Source organism: Sciurus vulgaris (genome assembly GCF_902686455.1).
Source record: "Sciurus vulgaris genome assembly, chromosome: 1".
In the NCBI taxonomy this organism is placed as follows: domain Eukaryota; kingdom Metazoa; phylum Chordata; class Mammalia; order Rodentia; family Sciuridae; genus Sciurus; species Sciurus vulgaris.
Window position 1 is genome coordinate 138,453,917 of NC_136461.1, and position 27,452 is coordinate 138,481,368.

Genomic DNA, 27,452 nt, shown 5'->3' on the forward strand with positions numbered 1-27,452 from the left:
CTCCAAGCATCTAAACTTAGATGCTATCATACTCTACAATAACAGAGTCCTTGAAGGCAGTAGGGAAATGACTAACTGACAAGGGTGTGCTAGGTTCAAGGACAGACAGCATGAAAGATGCCAGTGAGCAGATCTTGTTTTCACCTTTATCACTGGCTGCTTATGCATTAAGGGGTACATGGAGGAATTCTGGCAAACAAATGCATAGGCAGCTGCAGTGTGAAGTGCTGAGAAGAGGTTGAGCAGAGTGTGCAAAATATCAGTACAATGTCAATCAGGGTGAATGAAGAAAAGCAACTACTGGAGGAGACTCCGTTTTTCAGTGATCTGGCAAAAGCTCTGAGCAAAGATAGTATGGGTTCCAGGAAACAAACAAAATACAAACTAAACACAGAGAATACACGTGTACTCAGGAAGGTAAAGTCATTTTCACATAGGATTTTTTTTATTTTTTCACAATCAGAAATTTATTCTTAGGAATTAATTGGAGATTTGCAAAAATATTTGCAAAAATATTCAGATACAAAAAGTAATATTACCTTTTTATGGCATTACCTTTATTTGGGAAAAATGGGAAAGAAAATAAAAGAATGAGTTATAAATTGGGGTATATGTGTATGATGTAGTACTATGGTGCTTTTAAATGGTACTGTAAAACATTTAATGACAAATGGAATATTCATCTTACATAGAATGCCATATATTTTATTCTCTTATTTTTATTACAGTTATTATCACATATTTTTTAAATTTTTAAATTTTAACAGATTGCATTTTGATTCATTGTACACAAATGGGGTACATCATTTCATTTCTATGGTTGTGCACAATGTAAATTCATATCACTCATGTAATCATATATGTACATAGGGTAATGATATCTGTCTCATTCCACATTTTTCATACCCCCTCCCTCTCATTTCCCTCTACATAATCTAATGGAGGAACTTTAGATTATCACATATTAATTGTACAAAATAATGGGTTTCTTTGTGACATTTTTGTACATTCGTGTCTTGTACTTGATCAAATGTACCTCCCCTATCACCCTTTCTTGCACATATCTCCCCTTCCCTTTCCCTTCTGTAATAGTCCTTCTTCTACTTTTGTCTTTTTTTTTTTTTTCTTTCTAGATTCCACACGTGAAAGAAAACATGATATTTACCTCTCTGAGTTTGGCTTATCTCACTTAACATGATGATCTCTAGTTACATTAATTTTCCTGTGACTGACATGATTTCATTCTTCTTTATGACTGAATACTCCTCTGTTATGCATGTACACCACAAGTTATTTATCCACTCATTTGTCACACAGGAATTTATATGGAATAGTATTATCCTAAACTATAGGGATAATAGTAATGAAGGTAAAGGGGAAGTGTATACTTTCATTGGGACTTTGGGAAAAAAAAACTCATCTTTTAATATGTCAGGTACATCTGTTCTAATCATTAGTGAAAGTGACTTATTTTTTTAAAGTAATATTTTTCACACTCCTGTCAGTGAATTTTAAACTTGCTTTTAAAATCTGCCGAATATAGGACTCTATTCTGGCAGCCCATCATCTCTGTGGTCCTCTGCCCATCTCCATTGTTCCCATTACAAGATCAGATAGCAGCAATCTGGTATTATGTCTCAGTTTCATGTAAGTGGAGATAATCTTTTGTAAAAATTTCTTGAGAAGTAGAATATCTATATTATATGATCATTATATGTATGATTGCATGTATATGATTAAAATCTATATCATAAATATAATTTCTGCTTCACAGCCTGGAAAATGCAGGTAAAACTTGGTTATCACTGATGTCATTCAAAAGGTATAATCAACAGTGAAGAATAAGTGGAAAGGAACAGTAGCAGAGTAAAGGTATCTAAATGCATTTTAAACTTCAAAGAAAGGATTTTTAAAATTATAGCCCTCTGAAATACTCAGGTTTTGGCTTTTTTTTTTTTTTGTTAGTAGGGATAGAATGCAGGAAGTGAGGGAGAGAAACAGAATTATTAACACTAACATCTCAGAGGAAAAGAAAGTCTACAAAACTTTTAAAAGGGTCAGATCAAGAGGAAATAAACAGTAAGTGGGAATTAATTGGAGAATATAATATTGTTTTCCTTTAACGATATTCACATTTGCTGCTACTTTGCTGGTTTTGTTCATGATTAACTACATATTTGAAATTGCATTTAATTGAGCTTATGTGATCAAAACTCAGCATCAGCCTCAGATCATTTTGGTGTGTATTTCAGACACATTACTAAACGAAATTCATATATTGACAAAATATTTTCAAAACATCTACATGTATGCTTGAATTACCTCATTCATTTATTTTCTGTTTTTTATTCTTTGGTAGTTTTATCACTCCTGTGATGTTTCAGGCTCATTTCTAATGCTTAGTCATGAACAAAAAGATATCATGCTGCCGCATGAAGCTAGCATTCTATTTGAGAGATAGATAGTAAACAAATGAGTAAATACTTATGTACTAATATGTAAGGCTCAGGAAAATACTGATGACTTTAAAGTCTCTGTGAAACACGATTAAAAGTTTGCCTTAAAGTATTTCACAAGATTTTTCTTAGCAAATATGAAAACTTTAGACAAATGCAAGGTACAAAATCAAGTGACTTTGGCAAAACCAAATTCACCTATAATCTTATATTATTAGCTCATCTTATCAATTTGATAATGGGGGATGCTGATTTCTCTTCACTTATTATTTTTCAAGCATTTCCATTTGTCTTTAGTCTTCAAGATTATGTTTTTAATAGCTGCAAATATTATAGCCTATCTACAAAAAATAATGCTTTTATTTTTTGACAATTGCATGATCATAAATGAAATGCATATATAAAAATCATTATCTTCATATCTGAATGGATCCCCAGTAAAAGGTATTAGAAGTAGAATTGGTGGGTCTAAATGTTAGGTATATTTTACGACACTTCATGTGTATATTGTGAAACATTTATAGACAAGTTATACTTTCATGTATTATTATTATCACACCAATATGACATATTATGTGGATTTAAAACTTCAGCCAAACTATACCTCAGTGATATTTTAATCCTTTCTTTCTTTCTTTCTTTCTTTCTTTCTTTCTTTCTTTCTTTCTTTCTTTCTTTCTTTCTTTCTTTCTCTGGTGCTATTTTAAACTACATATATTTGTTTACTGGTGAGGTTGATTTTTAAAATGTGTTCATTGTGTCTTCCCCTTCTGTAATTCTTTATCATTTGACCTTCTCCCTTTTTTCTATGAGGTTGTTACTGTTTTCGTTTTGATTTATGAGATATTTTATGTATGAAACACATTTGTTGTAATTTTTTCCAAGCAGCAATTTATATTTACATATTTTGACATTTTAAAATTAAGAAGTATTTTTATGTATTCAAATTTATGGATCTTTAATTTTGTATTTTTTTCTGTTCCTCTTGTGTTTAGAAAACCTAAACACGAGTCAGTATAATATTATATTCGTCTAGTTATTTGTATTTTCCCTCATTTTTATGAACTGTTTTATCTGCGTGTAATTTATTTTGGTGAGATTGGCTTTAACTCAAGCCTTTCAAGTAGCTTATTTTTTAACACTATTTATTAATAAAATATCCATTATTTTTTCCATAGCTTTGTGGATACTTTCTCATCTGTCAAATTTTCACACAAACACATATATACATACAAGTCTGTTTGGAGCTTGCATTAATCCGTTTAAAAGATTCTGTTTTTAACGTTGTGTAGGAGTGTCAGTTCCGGTACTTTTTGTCCCAGATGTTAACAAATTACAATAATTCTTGGCACTGTCTTGACGAAATGGGGGAGAGCAACGGAACGGAGGCATTTAGGACCCAGGGGAAAGCCAGGCTCAGTATAGAAGGACAGAGTCTCGGGCGCACACGCCTCCTACCAAAATCACAGCCCCGTGGAGCCCAGGCTCTCATTCACAGCTTTCTAGAGAAATCTGAGCTCGAACCTGCCAGAATAGGGGATCTCACCACCCCGTTCAGCCGCGAGGACACCTGCAGAAACACATTCCCAAAGCAAGGCTGGGCGGCTTATGTGAAGGTATTTGTTGCCTTTTTTCTCCTTTCTGTATTTTCAGCGTCTCCCCGCCTTTCCCCCTGCTCTTGCGATGCCATGGCTGCGGCGTTTCAGCACTTTGGTGCGTGGACAGCTCCCATCTGCAATCTCTCTGCACTCCATCCCTTCCTGCACCCCACTCTCCGCCACCTCCGCGGTCCATCCTCCTCCGGCGCCCGCTCAGCCTGCGCTCCCTTACACCATCAGCACCCCCATCTCCACCATCACCGTCATCATCTCCACCATCACCAGCGCGGTAACTACAGTCAACACAACTGTGTCTTCTCACTTAGACAAAGCCCGAGGTCCGCAAGGCAGAGGAAAAGAGCTCAAGTTTACAGGCATAGGAAGGAAAGTTCAGGGGAATGACACCCCTGAAAACAAAGAGAGATTCCTGCTTGAGAGAAAGGGAAAGTGAAGACAGGAAGGAGAGACCCCGGCACGGGGACAGATGGGGTACTTGCCAGACACCAGCAGTTAGCCAGCTGCCTTTCAGCAGATTAAGGACTGTTTAGTTCAGGAAATTAACATGGCCTGAGGCATAGTGTGATTCCAGAAAGACAGAGATGTGAGCTCAACCCATGTTTCTGGTTTTCCAATGGAGAATCACCAGGAAGCAGGGTGGGGGTGACTGATGACTCATATTCACCCACATGTCCGTTTTCCTTCCTAAGTATTTACTGTAGAAACTCTGGGATTAAGTTTTTTACTGAAACGTTTTGTGAAAATGGGGACTCCAAAGGTTAACTTCATGGTCAGAATGAAAATTAAAATGATGGTAATGATAACCTAACAAATGGGGCTCTCATTGGAAAATTCTATTTGTCTCTTCCTGTCTACTTATTTCATTACAATTTTCTAATCTTAAGCCTATCTTGGAAATAGAAAGGATAGATCCTCTGCCCAAATGGCCAAAGTAGTAATGATATTCAGAACAGATGGCCTGGCTTTGTTCATCACGAGTCAAGGACTGGCTCAGATTTGAAAGGCGAGATTTTTGTGTGCTTTCTCAGTAATCAGGCGATAACACCATTTTCCTATAATAGTAAAGGGTAATAGAGTGCAAAAATTGAAAAGGCATTTTATGTAAGTGTGGTTTGCCAGGCTCTGCTTTTAGAGTGCTATCATTTTCTATCTCAGCTGAAGGGAAGTTGGAACATTTTTCAAATATCTGATTAATTTGGACTTCATAGTCATGGTACCTATTTGATTTAACCAGGGTTGTCTGTTTTGTAAGTGTTAACAAACATCAGAAAATAAGTGCCTGAGCCCATCATTTAAAAAAAAATATATATATATGTTTTGGTGCATGCTTATCTAATTGACTTTTTGCTGTACAACAAAGTGTTGGGTTGCTTTTTTGTACATCAAGTTATTTTTCATAAAATCGGCATCTTAATTAAAATGAGATTTATTTAAATGGAAGTCATTTCAGGTCACATGTAAAAGAGTTTAAACCAGAGCACAGAGAAGCTTCATTTAAAAAATGGCTTTATTACATTAATTCTGTCTTTTAAAAAAAGAAATGGTGAAGCAAGTTTCACCTAAACCAGCTGCTCATCCTTAGAGACATCACCAAAAATAAAGAGTCACAAGCAGGTATTTTCTGGAAGAAGTTTTGAGGAAGAATTCACACCTAATACTCTTTCTGAATGGGGACAGTAGCATTATGTCAAAAGTTACTGCTACTGATTATATGAACCCAAACCTAATTCCATCTGCCTCTAAAGCCAAGAAAAATAGAGAAAATACTTAGGGAAATGGATTTTAGAGAAAAAGAAAACTTGGTCATCCATACACTGCCCTTAGATTGGTAATATCCACAGTAAACAAGAACTCTCAAGTCCCTAAGCAAGGAAATTCTTAAAACTCCTTTATTTGTATGCAAAAAATGATTCGGCCCTCACAGCTTTAAAAAAGTATACGTATTACCAATTCTAGCCTCTTTGCACCAGAAACTCAGGCCAGGAATCCAATGCCTCCAATGTTTCTGCCTTCCTGTGCTTAATACAATTTCCTGAGGCTGGGGACATTTCAAAATAATGCTGCTTGGGTGAGATTTACAGGCATCTGTCTCAGAAGAAATGCCTGTCCCTGACTGAAATATGCTGAGCTTATTAATTTTTATAGAGTGCCACCATCCTGGTTTCCTCTTATTTTTTTCTATTACAGGCTATTTTTCATATCTTCAATAACAGCTTTCTCATTTTAAAAATGTATTTAAAGGTGAACAGAAAACATTTTCATCAGAGTGTCATCATACAATTTTGCAGACATGTTCATAGAAGGGTGTGAAATTTTAGACTCAGAGTATAAAACTAGAAGTTGCTTCATTTCCCAAAAGGTGAAATCATGAACTTAACTGGTGGTGTCTGCTCACCTCTGCAGTCTTTACAAAGAGAGGAACCTTCTTGTCTCTGAAAAGTCTGTCCCCTACTTTACACACTCCCTTGTACCACAGCTATCCTTAGTAAATGAATTCAGCCTGACTTTGATGTGGTGACTTGGACAGAGCTGTAACACAGCAGAGTGAATATACAAAATATTAAACTCAATTACATGTATTCAATTCAGAAATGCCTTCAACATTACCAAGTGAGATCTTCTTTTCCCCCTTTCACATCCTTCTCCCAAATATGGATTATTTTGATCATTGTTCATTTTTACAGATACCACTGGAATAGTTGTTTTGTTAGAAGGTCCACAGTGTTAATTACTACAAATCTACAACCTTTAATGTCAGCCCCAAGTGCTATATCTGTCGAAAGAAAATTAAGCTTAATTTCCAATCCAAGCTTTTCTTAGCTTAAAGGCAATTTATGTTCTTTTCTTAATTCTTCATGGATGTAGAAATCAATTGATTAGACACTTCCTGTCCCATAAAAAGCTTTCTCTTAGTCAACTAACAGGTTCATTGTTCTCTAATTCTGCCACCTCCCACAGTTTTTTATTCTCTTTTCTGGTCAGGTTGCCAATCCTCTTTCTTTTTTATGGACCCATTCCATGACAGGGAATGTCAGAGAAAAGTGTCCCTGTGGTAGGTTAATTTCCTATGAACTTTTCTTCTTCTTGATTCTTGAGCTAGCCAGAATTTTCCCATGTGTTTCAGATGATCTGCTCTCTGTCCAGGACTCTTGTAGCTAAATCTTCAATTCTTAGGTATTGCATAGACCATTGCCTATAATTTTTCCATCTCTGCTCCTTAAAATAGCATCACCTCAATTCAGCTTCTATTATTGCTCGAATGTCTTATATAAAGTCCCATACCCTTATGTGTGTCAAGTACATAGCTTATTCATTATTCTTTGTTACAATTTTGGAGGCGGTAAGAGGGAAGTTGTGCACCTAGGACTAGAAGTTGGGGTGTTCAAATCATAGGCTCTATAAGTAAAAGGCTTCTTGATGCATGGTCAAAGTAAAAAATAAATAAATAAAATGTGTGATTTTTCTCTTTCCTTTTTATTTTCTCCCCTCACTCCTTCTTTCCCTCTCATTCATTTTCTTCTATTTTTCCTTCTTCCCTCCCTTCCTTCCTCCCTTCCTTTTTTGGTTGATAAATAGACAATGCAAATGTGTAAGAGTAACTAATAGGGTGATATAATAAGCTGTTGTGAATACTATTTTTCCATGGGGAGTGAACACAATTGGGAGTCTTACTCTCCTTTTGGACAGTGAAGCACTGCTGTACACAGACAGAGTAAGCTCTTTTTCAAGGGCAGATAATCTACCTTTTCTACCACTTTGGGTCATTACTAATCCTCTAGACCAATACTTCTCAAACAGTAAACTTGCCTGGAGATTTGGTGTCCCATTTAGTAGGTCTCACTGGGTCTTGATATTCTGCATTCCAAACAAGTTCCTAGGTGCTGCTGGTGTTGCTGGTTCATGGACCACTTTTTTTTAAAAAAAATATTAATTGGTATATAATAATTGCAGGTATTTATGGAATATAGTTGATATTTCAATACATACATACAGTGTGTAGTGACCAGATCAGATTCACTAGCATTTCTTTGTGTTGAAAAGCTTTCAATTCCTTTCTTCCAGTTATTTGAGATATCCCATAAGTTATTATAAACCATAGTGACCCTACTGTGGTAAAGAATGCTAGAGCTTATTCCTCCTACTTACTTGTATTTTGGCATGTATTTTCTAACACTCTTTATTCCCACTCTCTCCTTTCCTTGTCAACCTCTAGTGACCACTATTCTCTTCTCCTCTGTGAGTCTGCTTTATAGGCTTCCACAAATGAGTGAGAACATGTGGTATTTTTTTCTGTGCTTGATTTACCACATTCAGCAAAGTTCATGGACCACCTTTTGAGAAGCAATGATGAAGAACAGTTTCCTTCTTTATTTCCCTAACATTCCCACCTTTAGGTCTGACTAGTAATTAATGACACTCACTCAAGACAGAACACTCCAAATTCTGATGAAATAAGAGCTCAGAAATCATATATCTGGTTGAGTAGAAAGATATACAACAGCCCCTTTCCTCCCACCTCACCATAAACATCCTGCTTCATTTCACTTTCTCCAGGCATTTTTCTTAATTTCATTTCGGCTGCTGCCATTGTCTGACTGACCACACCCAGAAGAGAGTTCCAATTACATATGCGTGCTGAGAAAATACTGAGTGGTAAGGATGTCAAGAGCATTTAACAGTCATCTTTGGGAGTGCTGCCTTTCTTATATTCCTCTGGATTCTTTTTCGAAAAAAAAAAAAAAAAGAGTCTGCTTTTAGGGAAATACCCTTTTCCTGTAATGATGAAAGAGTCAAGTGTTCCCCCACCTTCTTCTCCCAGTGATACTCCTAAGAAACACAAATGATTTGTTTTTAAAACTGGCACATCAACTGGCAATGATGTCTTATGGGGATAACTTAATAGTATAGGAAAACATTGCAGTCTAACTTTCTACATCTCTATAAATGTCCCCTATTGATAGTCTTTTTTTTTTTTTTTTTTTTTTAAGTACACTGCAGTTTAAGGTTTATGCCACTTCAGTGAAAAACTTTTCTACCTACCATAGGAAGGTGGCAGAAGAATCTCAGACTTTCTGTACAAGTTGGCTTACCCCTCCACTCCTGGCCTTATTTGACTCAAAACAAACGAAAAGAATGAAAGACTCATAGATGGTTCTAGAACTCAGGACACAGTCCTCTGCCAAATAAGTCCACTCTATCTGATGCCTGGTCTATTTTAATTTTGATCTGACATCTATTTTGGGTAAGAAGTTCTCAGTGTCTCTCCTCTGATGGAATTCTTTTCAATTTACTTTTAACCTTTCTTAAGAACAGGAACAAGTGAAAGCAGATGACTGTGTGCTTGGTTGCTATTTTAAAGGGAGTCAAGGGAGTCTACATAATGAATATTTATGTGGCAAGAGTAAGCCCTGGGTTAGGACTGAGGAAAAGGTGATGGGAATGTTGACTGTGAGCCAGGCTACATTCTGATCACGCTACACTTTCAGATGATTAAAGGTCTCCCCTTCATCCTTCCAGACTGATCTCCCTGTCCCTAGTGCAGATAGTCCAGATCTATAAGTTGGCTAACTTTTGATGGAAAGCCAATGCACTGGGGACCACTTCGTAACTCACGGGGCTTAAGTTTCTTTGCGTGTACTCATGCAGAAGTCCTACAAGCCATAATGGTTTATCCGAAAATTCATAATTTGGAAAAAGAATTCTTTCTGGTCAGTACCAAAGAATGCATAGTTGACAACCTCTGAGATTTAAGTGCAGGCTCTGCTGACAGTAAGGGGACATATCATAATTCAGTAAAGATTTCAAATAGAGTTGCACTTTAAAAAAAGATTGTCATTTGCTGATATTTTCAATTTTGTTCTAGATGTACCAGCAGCATCTACTTTTATTTCATTTGGTATAAAAATTTCTTTTGGCATTCTTAAGTGAAACTATACATTCAGTTTAAAAAGCTGAAGTGAGGCTTGAGAAAGGTGAAGAACTTTAAGGGTTAACCTAATTCAACAAATACTTAAAATCTGTAAACATAGATTTCATACTTGTTAATGATTGAGGTCATTGATTAGACTTTCATATGCAGAGTTTTATCACTGAGATTCATTTTAGGCCCTTTTTTTTGTAATAGAACTCCACGGAACAATATGGGTATTGTTTCTCCTTTTTTGTTTGTTTTAATTTAGATTTGTGTACTTAAAATTGTTCTTTGTATTATCAAGAATACCCAGAAGTCATACAAATTTGAGGTAGTCTTCATTAGCTAATAAGGTCTTATGTTTCAAATAATATTTAGGCTTTATATTTTTTTATCTTTCTGATCATAAAAACAATATTCTCTTTTTTTCCCCAAGTGTGGGCAAGTTTACAACATCCCTTAGATGATCTTCCTTAGGACTGGCAGGTGTGAGTGTGTACCTACTGTGTGAGTGAGTGTGAGGGTACTGGTATCCAGAGTCATGAAGGGAAAAGTGTCTCCTTGGATAAGCTGGGAAGCTGTGGATGAATCTTGGGTCAGGTAGGTTGGGTGCAAATCTTTGTTCTTCCACCTATATTTTATCTAAATCTCAGATTTATCTTTCCATCTAGCAAGTAATAACTTAGCTTTAAATATTGATATGTAAATTATATTCTATAACATCAAAGCCCTTGACATGTGACAAGTACTCAAAAATATTTGTTTTTCAAGTCTAATACTAGCTCATTATTTTACTATAAGTTAGTTCCTTAGTTATCATATGCTTCAATATCTTTTATTTGTCTGGAGATAACATAATTATGATATTAACAAAAATATTACAGTTAATGCAAAATGAATCTTTTCACTTAACAAGCACCTTGGCCTGTGCTATTTTACATGACTTTACTTTAACATATATGAGGGAATTTTCTTTGTTCTACCTATTGGAGGATCATTGTAACAAAGAAAAGAGATAATTGATATAAAATGCATTGAAATGATACATACACATGTACATGTTTTTAGAAGAGGCACTGCTACTTTTATTCTGATTTTTCCCTGATAGTCAATGTGTGTTTCTGAAGATAACAAAATAAATGAAAATGATAGGTAATAAAATAATGAAACATGTCTCATCTGAATTATTATACTTTCTAAAAGAATTTTTATACATAGACTTCTTGATTTGTAAAGACTATCATATATTTTTGTATGTGCATTTCCTTGAGACTGAGTTCTCCATAAATAAACATATGCATAGTGGATACTTGAGATGAAATATAAATGTAGAATCTACAAATCCCGTGATTTTAAGTATGACAAGAAGGCTCTTTTTAGTCCTTCCCCTTCATGTGAAAATATAGGGACCTAAATTCTAGTTCATTAGAAAAGGTGTGGATTAGAATTGTAGGTATTCTCTATTAGAGGGGCCTCCTGAGTTCCTTAATTTGTCTCTAAATACAGAAGCATTTGAGAGCTCACCAGCAATGGAAAGAGATGGTTTCTGAATCTGCCTAAAGTGCCCTTTTGAGTTATTAAGCACATCTTACTGCTGATGTCATGCCTAGCCTTCTGCTAGGCATGGCAAAGTATCAGTCCTTCAAATAGAGTGGCAGGGACTTTAAAGAAGCAGAACACATGAAGAAAGAACAAAATTATAGTGATAGCAGAGAAAGTATAGACAACTAGATTTTAAATGGCTCCAGTCATATTCCAATGAAAAAAAGAGTATGGTAAACTCAACACCTGTGACATATAGCACTAGGATTCCTAAGAAAATAGGTTCACTCATTAGCATATTTAATCTCATACAAGGGTAAATATGTAAGCGATTTAAGGTTAAGGGAGTATAAAAGGAATGTGACTTGCTGAAGGTGTTAAGTAGCAAATATTAAAACCTGTCTATTACACCAAAGAAGCGCATACTAGTCAAAAGCATAGCTCAGAGAAAGATTGCTTGATTTCAGTTTCTGCCTCTTAGTGACTATGTCATCTTGGGCAAGTCATTTAATTTCTGTGCCTCAGTTCTCATTCATTTCTTACAGTCGTTCTAAGAATTAAATACTGTGGTACATAAAAAGAGGAAATTGAAGTGTTTGGGACATAATAAAAAGTTATAATAAATCATATAACTATTATTATTATTATTAATATCAGAATGGAAAACCACTCACGCTTCTTCATATGATATCAAGTTCAATGTTTCTATAATGCTAACACAAAAGTTGAGTGAGAACAAAAGATTATAGCTAACTAAAAATGCTACACCCTATTGAATATTCTTCATATAACTTTTCTGTTGCTTTAACTATCACCAGTTGAAGTTAGGTAGAAGTCTATTCACACTCCTGGTATAAAGGATTGCCTTTAGTGGAAAATATCTTTTTTATTCTAAGTATGAAACCCAGTGACGCTCGCTTGGGTATTCACCCCAGAAACTCCTACTGTATGCTGAGCACAGAATAAAGATGTAGATTGGAGCAAATTTATTTCAGATAGTATAGATTAGAGGTATAGCAGTGTGTGAAAACGGACCATGAAAAATGCAACCTCAACTTTCCCCTTGAACTCATGGCAATTTATCTTAGAAACGTTGTCGAGTTCCCTGAACTGTAAGGTAAGTAACTTGCTTCAAGCAGCTTTAAATCTTCTGTTGGGAATGAGCTGTTTCTGTGCCTTGTACTCTTGGCACTGTGCTCCACAGCTTGGAACTGTGAACATTTCCCAGCATGGAGACCGGGATCTGAAATACAGTGTGCCTAGGTGAAATTCTCCAGGGGAAAAATACTTCATAGATGAGGGAGGGAAATTAAAAATGAGCTGCAATACCTCCCAAATAAAGGGAGAAATCATTTATTCACTCATATAAATGGCATTTTAAGTGCTTTCTTTACTCATGTATGCTATGTATAATCATTGAGCACCTGCTCCATGGCATGCCCTCTTCTAGGCGCTGAAGATACAGCAGGGAACACAATGAAATTGCTCTGCTCAGGAGCTGACCCCCTTTATGTTAAACACTGTGCTGGGAATACACAGATGAATGAGATCCAGCCCTTCCACATAAGATGTTCTGAATGAACAGGATGGAGAAATAAAAATGGCAAGAACACTTGGTGTGATTGGGAGTGTGAGAATACTGTGATCTCTGAAGGTCAGGGAGGGTTTCCTTGGAAAATGTCTTCCAGATTGAGTACTGAAGAGCAAAGGGGAGTTAAGTCAGTGGTTCTTCTAGGTAGAGAACACAACTTTTATGAAGGTAAAAGAGGAGAGTGGAACCTGCCAGTGGCTCAGTGTGACTGCATGGGTCAAATGATGACTCTGGAGAGACAGATAGGGACTATACAATGAAAGACCTTGGGTACCACATTACAGAGTTTTATATTTTATCGTAGGACAATTGGAAGCAAGTGATGGATGTTAACCAAACAATAACATGAGCATTTTTCAATTGCAGTATAGAGAATAAATGGGAATACAAAGCATGAACTGGCAGCAGAAGCATCTGTAGGGAAACTGTTGCAGGAATAAACATATGAGTGATGACATGGTCTCAATAAAGACAGTGATCATGGGGCTGGAAAGAATTGGGCAGATTTGAGAAGTGATTGCCTGGTAGTGGGTGGCGAAGAAGAGGGTGGAATAATAGTTAACTCTCAGGTTTCTAGCGTGGGAAACTGCATGGAAGATGATGTCATTAACTACGAGATGGAGGTGGAGAAGCAAATTCAAATGAGGAATCATATTAGTTCAGTTTTGAACATATTGAATTTATAGTGTCTATGGGACATCTAAGTGGAGATGTTTAGTAGGCAATTGAATGTGGAATCGGAAGATCAGGAATAAGCTATGGACTGAAGGTATTTGCATATAGGTGGTCAAATCATGGGGGGCAGGATCCTGGAAAGCACTGGCATTGAAGAGAGAAGACTGAGCAGGAAGGATGGAAAGCCAGGAGAAAAATCAGGGTGCATGAAATCACAGAATAGGAGAGAACTGTCTGAGAAGGATAAAATAGTGACAGTCAAATACTGATAGAGGTCACCCACACTGGGGACTGAATTTGTCCATTGCATATAGCAGCAAAATGTCATTCACAAGTAGGGTGACCATCTGCTGGGGTTTGCTTTGAACTGTCCCAGTTTACGCTTGTTGTTCTAGTATCATCATTATTAGCACCCTTTAGAGCCTATATTTGAATAATAAATCATATTGTTGTCATTGGTTGGTGAGAGCAGTTTCAGCAGCATGTCAAAATAGATTGCAGTAGGTGTAGGGATAAATTGGAGGAGGAAAACATTGAATGAGGCAGCTTTATGAAGGGACGTGGTGAGGCTATTGGAGAAAGAATTTTCACATCAGGTTACATTGAACTTGAAGTTTCCTCCAATCTTGTGAACAGTCCATCCCACTATTTTCCTTTGCAGTTATTGGTCCTTAGAATCAGTGAGCATCAAAACTCTGTTTTTCTTGATTTACATATCACACAGCTAGATGTTACTATGTTAGAAAGCAAATATTTGATAAATTCATTTCTATTTTATATTACCTTAAAAATGAATAGCAGCTCCATGAAATGTCCTTCATCTCCCCCCTATCCTAAAACAGAAATTTCTAGTTCTAAACTAAGCTGGAGACTCATTTTTTTCTTTTTTGGTTTTTTGTGATGCTGGGGAATGAACCAAAGCCTCCTTACATGCTGGGCATGCACTGTATCACTGAGCTATAACCCTGGCTCTTCTTTTGTCTTTTGAATTATTTTGTATGATGAAGTATCACCAATAATAATTAGACTGGAAGTAAATATTTTCCCTTTCACTGCAAATATAGTTGACCTAGGAAAGCTAGAAATAAATATATACTTCCCAGTTCATTTACACCTATCTTTGACTTCTAGAACTTGTAGTATAGACCAAACAGATGTCTGTGAGAGTTTACGCCTTTATACTTAAAATGAAAAAGATGCAAATAATATGGATGTTCCTATGTATACCATTTAGGTTGAAAAATCATCTGGGCTGTATCTGAAAGTATGAAAATGTTCAATGATTATCGTACATAAAATGGTATCTCAGCACAATAGAAAAGTCAAGTCAAATGCAAAGATTTTTTTGAACCTGCATGGATATTGAGCTAGGTGGAGAGCCAATCAAGAGTTTCAAGTCCTTTTGCTCCTTCCAGAATGGTGGCAGATACAATTAATAAGCCCTGGATAAAAGTCCACAGTGAGTCTTCTTTCTCAGTGCTTATTTAATTTGACTGTTGAAGGTCAATCTCTGAACCCTAAGCCTGCCCCACTTCCCAGACTGTTGGAAGACTCCTTTGACTAATTAAGCACCTGTGGGGATTAGATTAGGCAACCTTGAATAGTTCCTTTTTATTATCAAGAGGCAATGACTGTTTTTAAAAAGACAGGGGAGGGGATATGTGAGAGAGGTTTCTGTTTGAGAAGAGGCTAATGGGAAACAATAAATTGCATGACACTCATAATTTGTCTGCCACAATGAGGCCTATGAATAGCCCCATAAAGCATTCTGTAACAGAGAAGGATCTTTCTCTCCCTTTATTGTTTCTCAGGGTCATTAATAAAAGAGCCCATTATTGATAATCTGACCACACACCATTATGTTAACTAGTCAATGTAAATAAAAAGTTCTCAAACATATTAAAAATATTTGCATTTCAAGCATTCAAGTTATCAGTATTGAGGCCAAATAGCCCATGTGAAGGATCATCTACCATTTGTTCTTTGGAGACCTACTAATCAGACTCACAGCCAAATATACTGCTTTTCTATCTAGACTCTGATCAATTTGCCTTACTTTCTTTGTATCATCTCTGTTTTGTTTCTCTTGTGTGCATTTGTTTTTCAGTAAGCAATGGCCTTGGTTTTGCTTCTCTTTTGGATGGACACCACCTCATAGGGCCTGAATGTCCGACTGTTTTCCAGGAGCAGAAAGAAGACTCTGTATTTGTCTGTTTCAGTGGCAGTCTGGTGGTAGGAAAATTACTGAATGAGCCACGGCGTCAGCACATCATCAGGTGAATGGGACCAGTCTCTCTTCTTCCAAAATACCAGAAATTAAGCACTTGGAAAGGAGATTTGAACAAGATGACCCATTTGCAAGCTGGACTCAGTCCAGAGACTATAGAGAAAGCTCGCCTGGAACTGAATGAAAATCCAGATGTTTTACACCAGGATATTCAGCAAGTCAGGGACATGATCATCACCAGGCCTGACATTGGATTTTTACGTACAGATGACGCCTTCATCCTGAGATTTCTCCGAGCCAGGAAGTTTCACCAAGCAGATGCCTTTAGACTCCTGGCCCAGTACTTTCAGTACCGCCAACTAAATCTGGACATGTTCAAAAACTTCAAGGCAGATGATCCTGGCATTAAGAGGGCTCTGATTGATGGGTTCCCTGGAGTGTTGGAAAACCGCGACCATTATGGAAGGAAGATTCTTCTGCTGTTTGCTGCCAATTGGGATCAGAGTAGGTAAATGTAGATAGTGTCTTTACTTAGTTTTTCTTTTCCATAACATTTTCACTGCATGTATGGGGTTATATGGCTTCATAAGTAAAGGGCTTTCATTTTTAAAAATATATTCCACACACACACGTAGAAAATTTTAAGGCCACAGGTACACTGTTATCGAAAGACAAGTTCAGATTTCCAGTGGTGTTTTGAACAATAGAATCATAGCACTGGAGTTGTAAGAGACTTTATAAGTTATTATAATTTTTATTAAAGTGGGTCATTTACTTTAATAAAACTGAAAGTGATCTTCTGAAAGACCTATATATTATCTTTAGCGTTTTCATTTTTAACAGCAACAGTGTCAAAAATGGATTCAGTGGATGGTCTTAAGTCAAGTGTTTTTAAAACATAAAGTCATTTTTTGGATCCTTTCCATGACTTTGATATCTGCTATCTGTCCTGATTGCTAGATCTTTGTATCCAAATACACCAGATATTTCTTCCAAAAAGTCCTATAAAGAACCCTGAACTCTCCATACCCCAGACTGAAAGAAAGCATGATCTTCTCTAAACCTGCTCTTCCGGTCTTTCAAGCCAGAAATTCTTGACTGACCTTTGCTTTGGTCTTCATATCCAGCTAATTTCCAAGTCCTACCCCTTTCTTTTTAAAAACCTCTCAAGTCTCTTTACTTCTCTTTGTTCCCATCACTATTGCCTTAGTTCAGCTTCTCATCTTTTCTCACTTACATTACTGCAACACTCTGCTCAGTGGCATCCTGCCTCTGGTTTCTTCTGAGCCTTTCTAGTTTGCACTGTAGCCAGGATAATCCTTCCAAAATTCTGTAATGTCACTGCCCTGATTAAAGTTCTTCAATGACCTTCAAAGCTTTCAGAGTAAATTAATTCCCTTTATAATCCACATTCTACATCTCCTGCTCTGTGTCACCTTCTGTCCTTCTGTTCTCTGGTTCAAATGGTTGGAAATATAAGCTTTGCCTTGAATAGTTGTGATTTTGGCATATCTCCAACCCTTTGGAGTTATTCTGCCACATACCTAAAGGAGAGAGCAACCATCCTCATCCCAACTCCACCTTCCTGGACTCAGTCTACCTGTTAATTCATACCCTTCCTTATATTCTTCAGGAAAGTAATTTTCATTTACTCGCTTCAACCCTATTTTAGTTAGGTACCTTTTGCTCATATTTCTGTTAAAGTATTCACAATAGGAGTATAAGAATCATTGTTTTCATAGATAATAATTTTGAACACGTATCACACATTCTGCTAAGCAAATGCTTACATTGCAATATATTGTTCATATTGAAAATTCTTATAATGCAAATACATGTATGTGTTTGTATATATATGTATATAATTTAATCCACCCAAGACTTGACATGACAGGTATTATTACTCTTCCTCTATTCTGTGACACAGACCTTGAGAACTCATTTAATGTCATGTAGTTAGTGAAATACAGAGTGAGACTGAGCCCTGGTCTGACTCAAGAACCACTTGCCTTAACCCAGTCTCATTGTAAATGAGTTTACCTTGTGCATTCCTACCCACTCTTCCTGAGACTGCAAGTTCTTAAGGGCAGGAGACTATGTCTTTTGCATGTTTACTTGATTAGCATGTGGTACAATGTTCAATGAATGTTGAATGAGAAAAAAATGAATGACTCCATCTCTAAAATATCAACTGTGACTTGAGCTTTCGCAGGAATATCTTCCTTAAATTTTTTATGTTCTGGGGGAAGACATAGGTTTAACGTTAAAAAAATACATCAAAGCACCTTTTCAATACAATTAAAAGAAATTTCTAGGGTCCTTCTTCACTGCTTCACATCACTCTTCCTCTTCCTCTTAAAAATAACAGTACTGTAAGATTGGGGTAGCACCATCTAACCCTGGAAAGGCATTTGAATGATTTAACACTATCTGTCTAGAGTTTGGTCAGTTCTGTACTTGGACCAATAATAAAGATGTGGAATAACATCATACTATAATATGTTGTATCATAATTAACAATTAATTAACATAATTAATGGTGTATCATAATTAACATAATTTCATTACTTTTTTTCCAATGATGAGAAAGATTTCTGGGTTTTTATATTTATCCACCTGTATCATTCAATCATCAAATATTTGGTGAACACAGACTTGTGCCAGGGCTTATATAAGGACAATGACAAGAAGACATGGACTCTGTCAACGAAGACAGAGCATTGTGTAGCCCACTGTCTAGCAATGGTGTAAACATAAGAACATGTAGCCCTTGTCTACCACAGGGCACCTTCTTCTGAGACCCACAAACTGAGACACACAAAGCACCAACACAGGATATCAGTGTTAAACTAGAGGGAGCAGTTGTCCTCCCAAGAATGGTATATTAACATTTTGGATTTTGGAACAGGAACGTTTTGATGATTCTGGAGAATAATCATGCTGACATCATTCATGCTAAGTGTTGTTAGTGTTCTAGAACTTCCATCTGCTAAGACAGATGATGCAGAGAATGCCAGTCGTGGTGATGTACATATGAAGAAATGAACCATAGTAAGATATTCTATTTTGTATTAGAATTTGGTCTGTATATACCAAAATGTGTTGTAAAGAAGTAAGAAGTAACAGATCTCTGAGAAAATTATCCAAATGTTTATGATTATGATAACCTTGAATGAGTTACTTTATTTCTCTGTTCCTTGGTTTTCTCACATGTAAAATAAGAAGCTTGAACTATGTAATCCCTGAGAAACCTCCAACTCTAATGGCTCATGAATATGAAGCTCATTCAGTTTCATCTGATAGAGGGGAAGGGATTTAAAAATTCACTTTCTAGGTTCTTAATTCACTAGCCTTTTTGAAGTAATATCTCTTTCCCTCTTCCTCCCCCATCTCTCCCTCTCACTGTCTTTTTCCTCTCCCCCAACCCACATATCAAATATTTGTTCTAAACCATTTGCTTTTAACAAGGTAATAATGATATGGTTATCCCATTGATAGTCAAAGAGTATTGGAGGTAAGCAAGCTTCATTTTGAATCTAGATATTATCCTGTCACTTACTGGTCGTCTGACCTTGTACCGACAACCTTTCTGAGACTTGGTTTCCTTTTCTGTAAAGTAGGAATGATAATAATGTCTGTACATGGTTGGGAGAATTAAGTGAAATAATGCATTGAAATCCATAGTTTGGCATGCAGAAAGTACTCAATAAGTATTAGCTTCTAGCATGATCACTAATATTTAAAAATACCCTACTACAAAAGTAGTAGAGTACAGATGGCAAATAAATTAGAACCCAAGGCAAGAGTACAATACTGAAAATGGGAATGGGGTGGGGTGCTGTGTGCCCACACACTCATCCTGAGCACCTGCTCTCTCCCAAATGAGTTTCCTGTCACACAGACCCAGTCCAAATGCAGCTCAAAAGACCTGGAGAAGTAAGCACAGCTTTGCAAAGTCCCTGCATCACCATCATTGGGGGCCTCAGATAAACAGGAACCAAACGTCTCATGTGAAAGCTTTACTGAGATTAAAATCATGATTAATATTATTAACATGATACTAATCTCTTTCATGCAGACACAGACACACGAACAGAGTGCAGAACTGTGAGGGATGGGACCCTATTCTCCAAAGCTGTCTTCAGGGTTCTGGCTATTGAGGTTAGCTGTAATAACTGAGGCACAGACAGCCCTTGGGCTACTTGAGTACAACTGGCTTTGTCCAGAAATTGGGCTTCAGCAGAAAACTGTCTGGCTTCTGTATTTTCTGAGTCCACTGGGATGAACTGAAAAGAGACAGATGAAATGAACGTGGCCCGCTGAGAGTCAGCAATTTACTTTCTAGCTCAACAGCGTGACATGGAGTGGGGACCTAAGAAGATACTATTGCTCAATGAGTCCTTCAATCTTTCTTACCTAGACTCGTATCAGTATTGGCAAGAATTCACGATTTGCCCCTGTAAGATCCAATAAAAAATAAATCCATACCTTGCTTCTTTCTGAGCTATAGATGTGCCCCTGATCATATGGGTTGGTTTGCCACAAATGCCCTGGCTGCAGAAGGAAATGTGATCATAGGTTTATTTTTTTCTGAATTTCATTTATTTGAAAAAGAGTTAAATTTGGTCAAGTTTTTTTTTTTTTTTAACTTTTTAGAGCCTCAATTTATCAAATGAAAATGGGTAGGATATCAGGCCTATTGGGTTATTGCAAGGATTAACTCCAATTGCCTTACTTGGTAGTATCCAAGAAGCAGAATAGAATGTGATTAAGTGCACAAAATCTGAAGCCAGATGGCCATCTTTAAATCCCAGCTGTCTGCTACCAGTCACATGCCAGAGCATGTTGCTCATATCCTCATTATCCTCAGTTTTTCACCTATAAAGTGGGGGTGGCAAGGATCATAGATTAGCACTACTTGATGCTCAATAAATAGTTAATAGTAGTTGCTTCTTAAGAAAATTAATAAATAAAATCAGGCAAATATCTAGGATACTGGGTCAGTCACGATATATACGTCCTAAATTTGATGTCATTACCACATTTCTTCCACATGAAAAACAATTTTAAAAATACCAGTGAGACCTCAAGCTACTTTGCTCCAAAGTCTTCTACAATAGTTCAGTTGTGGCTGGGAGGCTACCTAGTAGTGCCCCTAGTTATCATTCATTATGTCTTCAAGTTATAAGAAAAGCATTTGGGGAGATCCAGATAGTGAAAAACCCACAATACACTACAATACTATTGATTAGTGCTATGTGTAGACCAGCTGGGTCCTCAAGTACTTAGAGAAAAACAATTGGAGATGCATTACAAGTTATAATATGTAGAGTTAACATTGAACATTCTTTTGTCAGTATGTTGTTTATTTCTCATAATTAAATACTCAGAAATCAGCAAGTAAGTTGAAAACTAGTTTAAAAATTGGTTCAACTTAAAAGGAGGAAAATTTTATTTTGGCATATGGTCTTGAGGTTTAGTACATGATTGGCTGGATCCATTAGTTTTAGGCCTGTGATGACACAGAACATCATGGTGATAGGAGTGTGTGGGGGAGGAGGCTGCTCTCCTCATGGTGGCCAGAAAACAAAAGAAAACATGACAGAGGAGAGGACTGAGAACAAGATATAACCCTTAAGTATATGCCCCAAGTGACGTACTTCCTTCAAATAGGACTTACTTCCTGAAGTTTCCATCATGATCTCCCTATAGCCCATTAAGTTGTGAATCCATAATGGATTAATCTACTGATGATGTCAAAGTCCTTATGATCCAATTGCCTCCCAAACACCCCTACCTCTGAACACTACCATATTGGTGACAAAGTCTTCAACATATTTCAATAATTAGGGACATTTCAGATCCGAACCATAATGATGAGTCACTTTAAGGAGGAGTTAAAGTAGGGTGTTTTACTAGAGAGAAAAAGGAGTCTGATGAACAAATTGATTACTACCTTCATGTCTATAAGAAGGCAAAGAATCCAGAAGGCTTTGTCTCCCTAGAATATAAACAAAGCATAGAAGATTCTGATTGAAGATTAGGAAGTATGAGCCAAGATCTCAGACCTAGGACTGGGGTAAGGCTGAATGAATAGGGAAAAATTTAAAGTCATCCCAAAACTCAGTAACTTACTCAAAATGCATAATATCCTAATGAAATATTTTAGAGACTCAAAATTAATGTAAAAGTTTCTAATAAATAAAATATCAAATATTTCAAGAAAGTAGCATAAATATTTCTGATTCTTTTCCTTTTTGCCTCAGTCTCCAAACTGGTTCAGGATTGGTTCACAAACCAATTGGATTTCTCAAGAAAAGAGCCTTAAGTTGCTTCCTGTCAATTATATTACAGTACATAATACTGCACATGCATATACAATACCACTGCATCATGCCTTTATGGCTCCCAAGCATTTCCAGGCATTTTTTGTTAAATTTGATGCTCAGAATGATTTGGGAGATTCAGTGTCACTGAGTTACTGATGACAAAAGAGAGGGTAGGGAGGAGATAGTGCTTTCATAGTCCAGGAGCAATATGACTCATCAATGGAAAAACTCAGACTCAGGGCTTCTGATTCCAAGTTCATTTCAAAGACATCTGGAGGCAATTGCTCAGCCTCAGAGTGGTTAGATATTTCAGTACTCATGGAGCATCTGCAAGGCTGAAGATAGAGTTCTTAGGTGGAGGATGAGGGTACATAAGTGCAATGAGGTGCCCAGGAGAGTATCTGAGGTCTGGGTGGAGCAAATCTCAAAAGGAGCATCATTGGTATTAAGAGCTGCTGATTCTTAATGTGTATGACTGTGTCCAGGGCTGTGGAATGTTTAGCATCCCTTCCTGGCATTGCAACAACCAGAAAGACTTCCATATTTCCAAAGCACATGGGAGAGATGGAGTTCACTTTGAGACCTATTCTCCACAAGGAGGGTGGGCTGTCTGGAACCATCCTTCTATTAGCATCAGTAAAATTGTTCTTCATTAGGTGCTTTATGCCAATTTTCATATACAGTCATCCCTCTGAGGATTGATTCCAGGACTTCCTGCAAATGCTAAAACCTACAGATGCAGTTCCCTTATGTAAAATGGCATATGTACAATATCCCTTTTACTTTAAATCATCTAACTATTTCTTATAATACTTAGTATAAAGTGAGTGCAGTGTAAATAGTTGTTTAAAGTATAAAGAAATATAATGACAAGATAAAAAGTCTGTATATGTTCAGTTTAGATGCAATTTTTCTGAATATTTTTAATCCCTGGTTTGTTGAATCTGTGGATGCAGAACTTGTAGATATGAAGGGCCACTGTACATATTTTCTACCATAGTCCTTCAGGGATCTATGTTATGTACATAGGTAGCCCAACAGAGATGGAACTCTTCCCTGGTCTGTTTGAATATAAAGAAATATGCTTTCCCACTAAATCCATCAATGATCTCATTCCTACCCCAAACTTTTGAGTTTCAAAAGTCTCTGGCAATCAAAATATGAAACATTAGTGTTAGCTAGTAGCAAAGAAGCCATAGGGTTTCAAGGTTTTCACCACGTACTCTGCTCAACTGTCTCTCAGCCAAGAGGCACAGGATGACTCAGTGTAAACCATAAAGTCATTCCATGTACACCTTAAGAGGTTCAGACAGTGATGACTGCTTTACAAGTTTGTGCACCAGAGTTTGAGCTCATTTGGGAGGCTGAGTATTGAGGACCTGACCAGTCTCCAATGTGAATACAAAGAAAGAAAATGGACAGAGACTCCTTGGTTCAGTTTGAGCAAATAGGAAATTAGGGTGCTACCTATAGACAAGACTTGCTGTTCTTTAGTGGAATGAAACTGGGTCTCATTTATTCCTTCACACACTCTATAGTAAACACCTGATTGGCTACAGTAGTCTGGCCTTGTGTGGTTCCTAAAGGTCCTGAGACTGTGTTCCTGTTGAGCTTGGGTCTCAGAAGGACATCTCCCAGCATCTCCTGTATCAGGCCATCTAATGACGGGAGGACAAATGTTATTAGGATGCTTGACCTTCTCCTTCACAGTTGTGAAAGCAAGGACAATGTGGAAAATCACCTGCATTCCGTGCTCTTAGGGATGGGCGGTTTTCCACTCACTGCTGCTTCTGGGAAGGTGTTCAGCCCTTCCTTGTCCTTTTATGCTTTGCAGTAATTTATCTGATGGATTTGCTGGAGATAGGAGCTCCTTCAGATATCACTGGTCATTGCTGACCTGTGACAACCTCTAAAGGGCTGAGGTGGCAAAAGCCCCCACAGCTCTGTGGGAGTGATGATTTGGCCGTGGGAGATGAGCTTCAAGCAGCTCGCTCTTCTGATTAAAACCCTGAGGCGGTAGGTGGGATATAACTCTTCAAACTATAAATAAGCTAGCTGATTGAGGCTCTCTTTTAGCTTTTACAAGAACATTAAGGAGCTTTTTACAAGTAGCAGGGGTTCAGTGCCCCATTCAGTTTGATTGTCCTCAGTGATAAGAACTTGTGGCATGAAAAGGAACAGATTTCTCAGTAGCCGTGTGTCCATGCCGAATATTGATGAGGAAAGAAAAGAGGAGGTAAGTGAGGGAGCTGTTGGACTTCTTACCAGGGCCGCAGGGAAACCTGCTCCTCAAATTCCAAAGCCTATTAAGGGAGATCCAGCAAAATGTTCTTCTATTAAAAACACTGCCAGAATCTCTCTGGTAGTGATCAGTTTTTCCAATTGTTATGAGTTTGGGAATGAGCGAAATAAGCTGGAAGGAAGGAGAGTTATCACAGCCACAAAACAAAACAACATTGAAAGCTTATTAAGTACTTACCATATGTTAGGCAGTAATGCTCTTAGGCAGGCACTACAATATCCATATTTTGCACATAATGGAATTGAGGTCAGAAAGGTTAGGTAATCTTTCCAAGGTCACACAGGAGATGAATGGCTAATATAGGCATAATCTCATACCTAACTTCTTAATCAAAATGCCATGCTGCACAACTCATACAGGAATTCATTTGCCAAATTTGGGGGCCTTTAATCAGACATTCAGGAGAGCACTCAGTGAGGAATTAGTGAGAAATCAGTGAGTGAGCAGCAGCAGACACTTGAACTCTCAAAGGACTTGAAAAGGACCTCATAACTCAAACGGAGAATCCCGTTGCCACATTCCATGTTTTCCAATGTCATGGAAGCCTGGAACATCAAAGATTGAAACTCATCCAGTCTCTGCTCTAATTATTTGACAATAATAACATTGATAACAATGACAAAAAGAACTTCGATTTTTAAAATCCCAGCCTAGCAAGGGAAACTGGATATTGCTTGGAATGTGTTACCAAAAGTGACCCTAATCTGAGCCTACCTGTTGTCTTCGTATACCTGTTAATTGCATGAAAATGAGTGTTCATCTACAGACTTTTAGCTAGCAAACAGAACCCCAGCTCTGCAGCTTAGTACCCCTGTGACTGTGGCAAAATGCAGACTCCGTGCTGAGTTTCCTGTGTGCATGGTGGGGCCGTGAGGATGAAATGAGATAGCAGGTAGGAAGGGGTTTTGCACTCAAAGGCTTTCCTCCATAGTTAAGGTGCTTTTCCCACTTTGACCTAAGCCAGACTCTAAAATACCTAGGATACGAATTCCCAGTCAGTGGAAGGATCTAGTAAAGGAGAATAAATCTGTTATGTGCTTCTAAAAAGCTGTTGACTAATGAAAGAATGAAATTATAATGTGCTTAGATGACTGCTTCCCTGGATGTTTATATGGCTTGTCATGTGTGAAGGTCAAACAATTCTTTGGATATTTCTTTTAAATTCCTTCTCCCTCACAAAACATTTCCTATTGACCTTCCATCACTTGCGTGCTAATTCCACTTAGTCCAGGGCTCAGCTGCTTTCTATCCACTGTCCACATCCCCTTGTGATTGAACTCAGGCCCTGTTAGCCATCTCTCCTAGAGAGTGAGTGGAAGAGAGAGCCACGAGGTCTATGCTGGAAGATAACAGGGCGGTTCAAGACCCTACCTGACTGGGTGGCTGTGGATGTCACATGACTCCACAACACTGCTGCACAGGTTAGTGCATCTGCATCTGAGGGGACCTTAAGGACCATAAGAACAAACTTTTATCGACTGCATTTCCTTCTAGACCAGCTGCTTCTCCCCAATTCTATTGCAAACCCAGGCATAAAAAAAAAAAAAAAAAAAAAAAAAACATTTCTCTCCTTACCTTGTAGATGAGAGAGAGAGAGAGAGAGAGAGAGAGAGAGAGAAATTCTACTCCAATGGCCAGACATCTAAGAGCCTAAGAATTACTTTTTCCTTCTCCAGGAAAGTCCTGGCTAAGGCATTCAGAGCCGAGCTTGCTTGAAATTACTCCACTTAACTCTGTGCTGCAATCTGGGGGCATGACAAGCGTTTGCTCTTTAAAAGGCAGTGTTAGTAAAAGAGGGTCCACAAAAAGGGCACTTTTAATCAGGGTTTGCCTGCATGCTGTGTTCACTGGGAGATATTCTAATGAGCATAGCAGACTTCTGAATGGCTGCATTGCAAGTCTTATTCCTATATTAAAGCGCTTCAGGGCTATTAATTGCTTTCCCCAATTTTCAGAAAACTCAGAAAGCATCTTCTGACTCCTTTAAAAGGAGGATACTATAGAACTGAGAAGGAAGCCCCTGAGCACAGACTTCAATACTCGGTCCCTAAGCCCTGAGCCTCATCTTTATAACCATCCACCAGCTTTCCTGCCCTTTAAATATGGTTCCCAGATAATCACTCCTGAACGGTGATATACAGAACCTTAAACAGCTGCTGGAAGTGATTAACTGCCTGTGCTTCGCCGAGGTTGTAAATCAAGACCAGAAGTCATTTATTGTGACTGTACTATAAAGCAGTTGAAGTTATTGCTACTATACTGCAAAATGTAACATCAGACAGGAAAATAAAGAGAGGGTAAATTTTGTTGTGAAGCTTTTAGCGTGATGTGTTGTTTTTCCTTTGCACATTCTCATTCTGCTCCTCACTATTTTCCTCCTCTCTTAGCCTCTGTTTCTTTCCTGTCTCCATAGTCCCTGCCCAATGTCTCTCGATGTAATTTCAAATGTGGCACTTCTAGTACCATTCCTGGTCACAGTGTTACTATTAATAACGTTCCTAGGCATGGAGTATCTCCCTGTTTCCTATTGTTTTATTTAATACAACAATATATGAAAGAGATATTATTATCTTCATTTTAAATAGAGAGTATTTAATTTGGACCTGTCACAAGGTCAGTTAGTGCTTTGATCCTCAGGATTTCTCTGTCTCCTCCTGATGGATGAGGTCCACTATTGGGGAATTCGTCACCTTATCTTTGATTGCTCAAAGTTTGTTGCAGAATCCTTGCTCAGCAGTCCTTAAGATCCCCTAATAAATTTAGTCCAATCTCTCACCATACATTTTGCTATATAGAACCTTAA

At 37.5% G+C, this 27,452-nt stretch overlaps 1 protein-coding gene across 1 annotated transcript in view; it reads left to right on the plus strand.

Moving 5' to 3' along the window:
• The first annotated feature begins 3,913 nt into the window (after positions 1-3,913).
• Positions 3,914-27,452, plus strand: part of CLVS1 (clavesin 1) — a 214,762-nt gene continuing 191,223 nt past the window's right edge. Inside the window, exons 1-2 of the mRNA XM_079156174.1 lie at positions 3,914-4,072; positions 15,899-16,526. Coding sequence (XP_079012300.1) covers positions 16,072-16,526 — 455 coding nt within the window. The 5' untranslated portion in view covers positions 3,914-4,072; positions 15,899-16,071. The remainder of the gene's footprint in view (positions 4,073-15,898; positions 16,527-27,452) is intronic.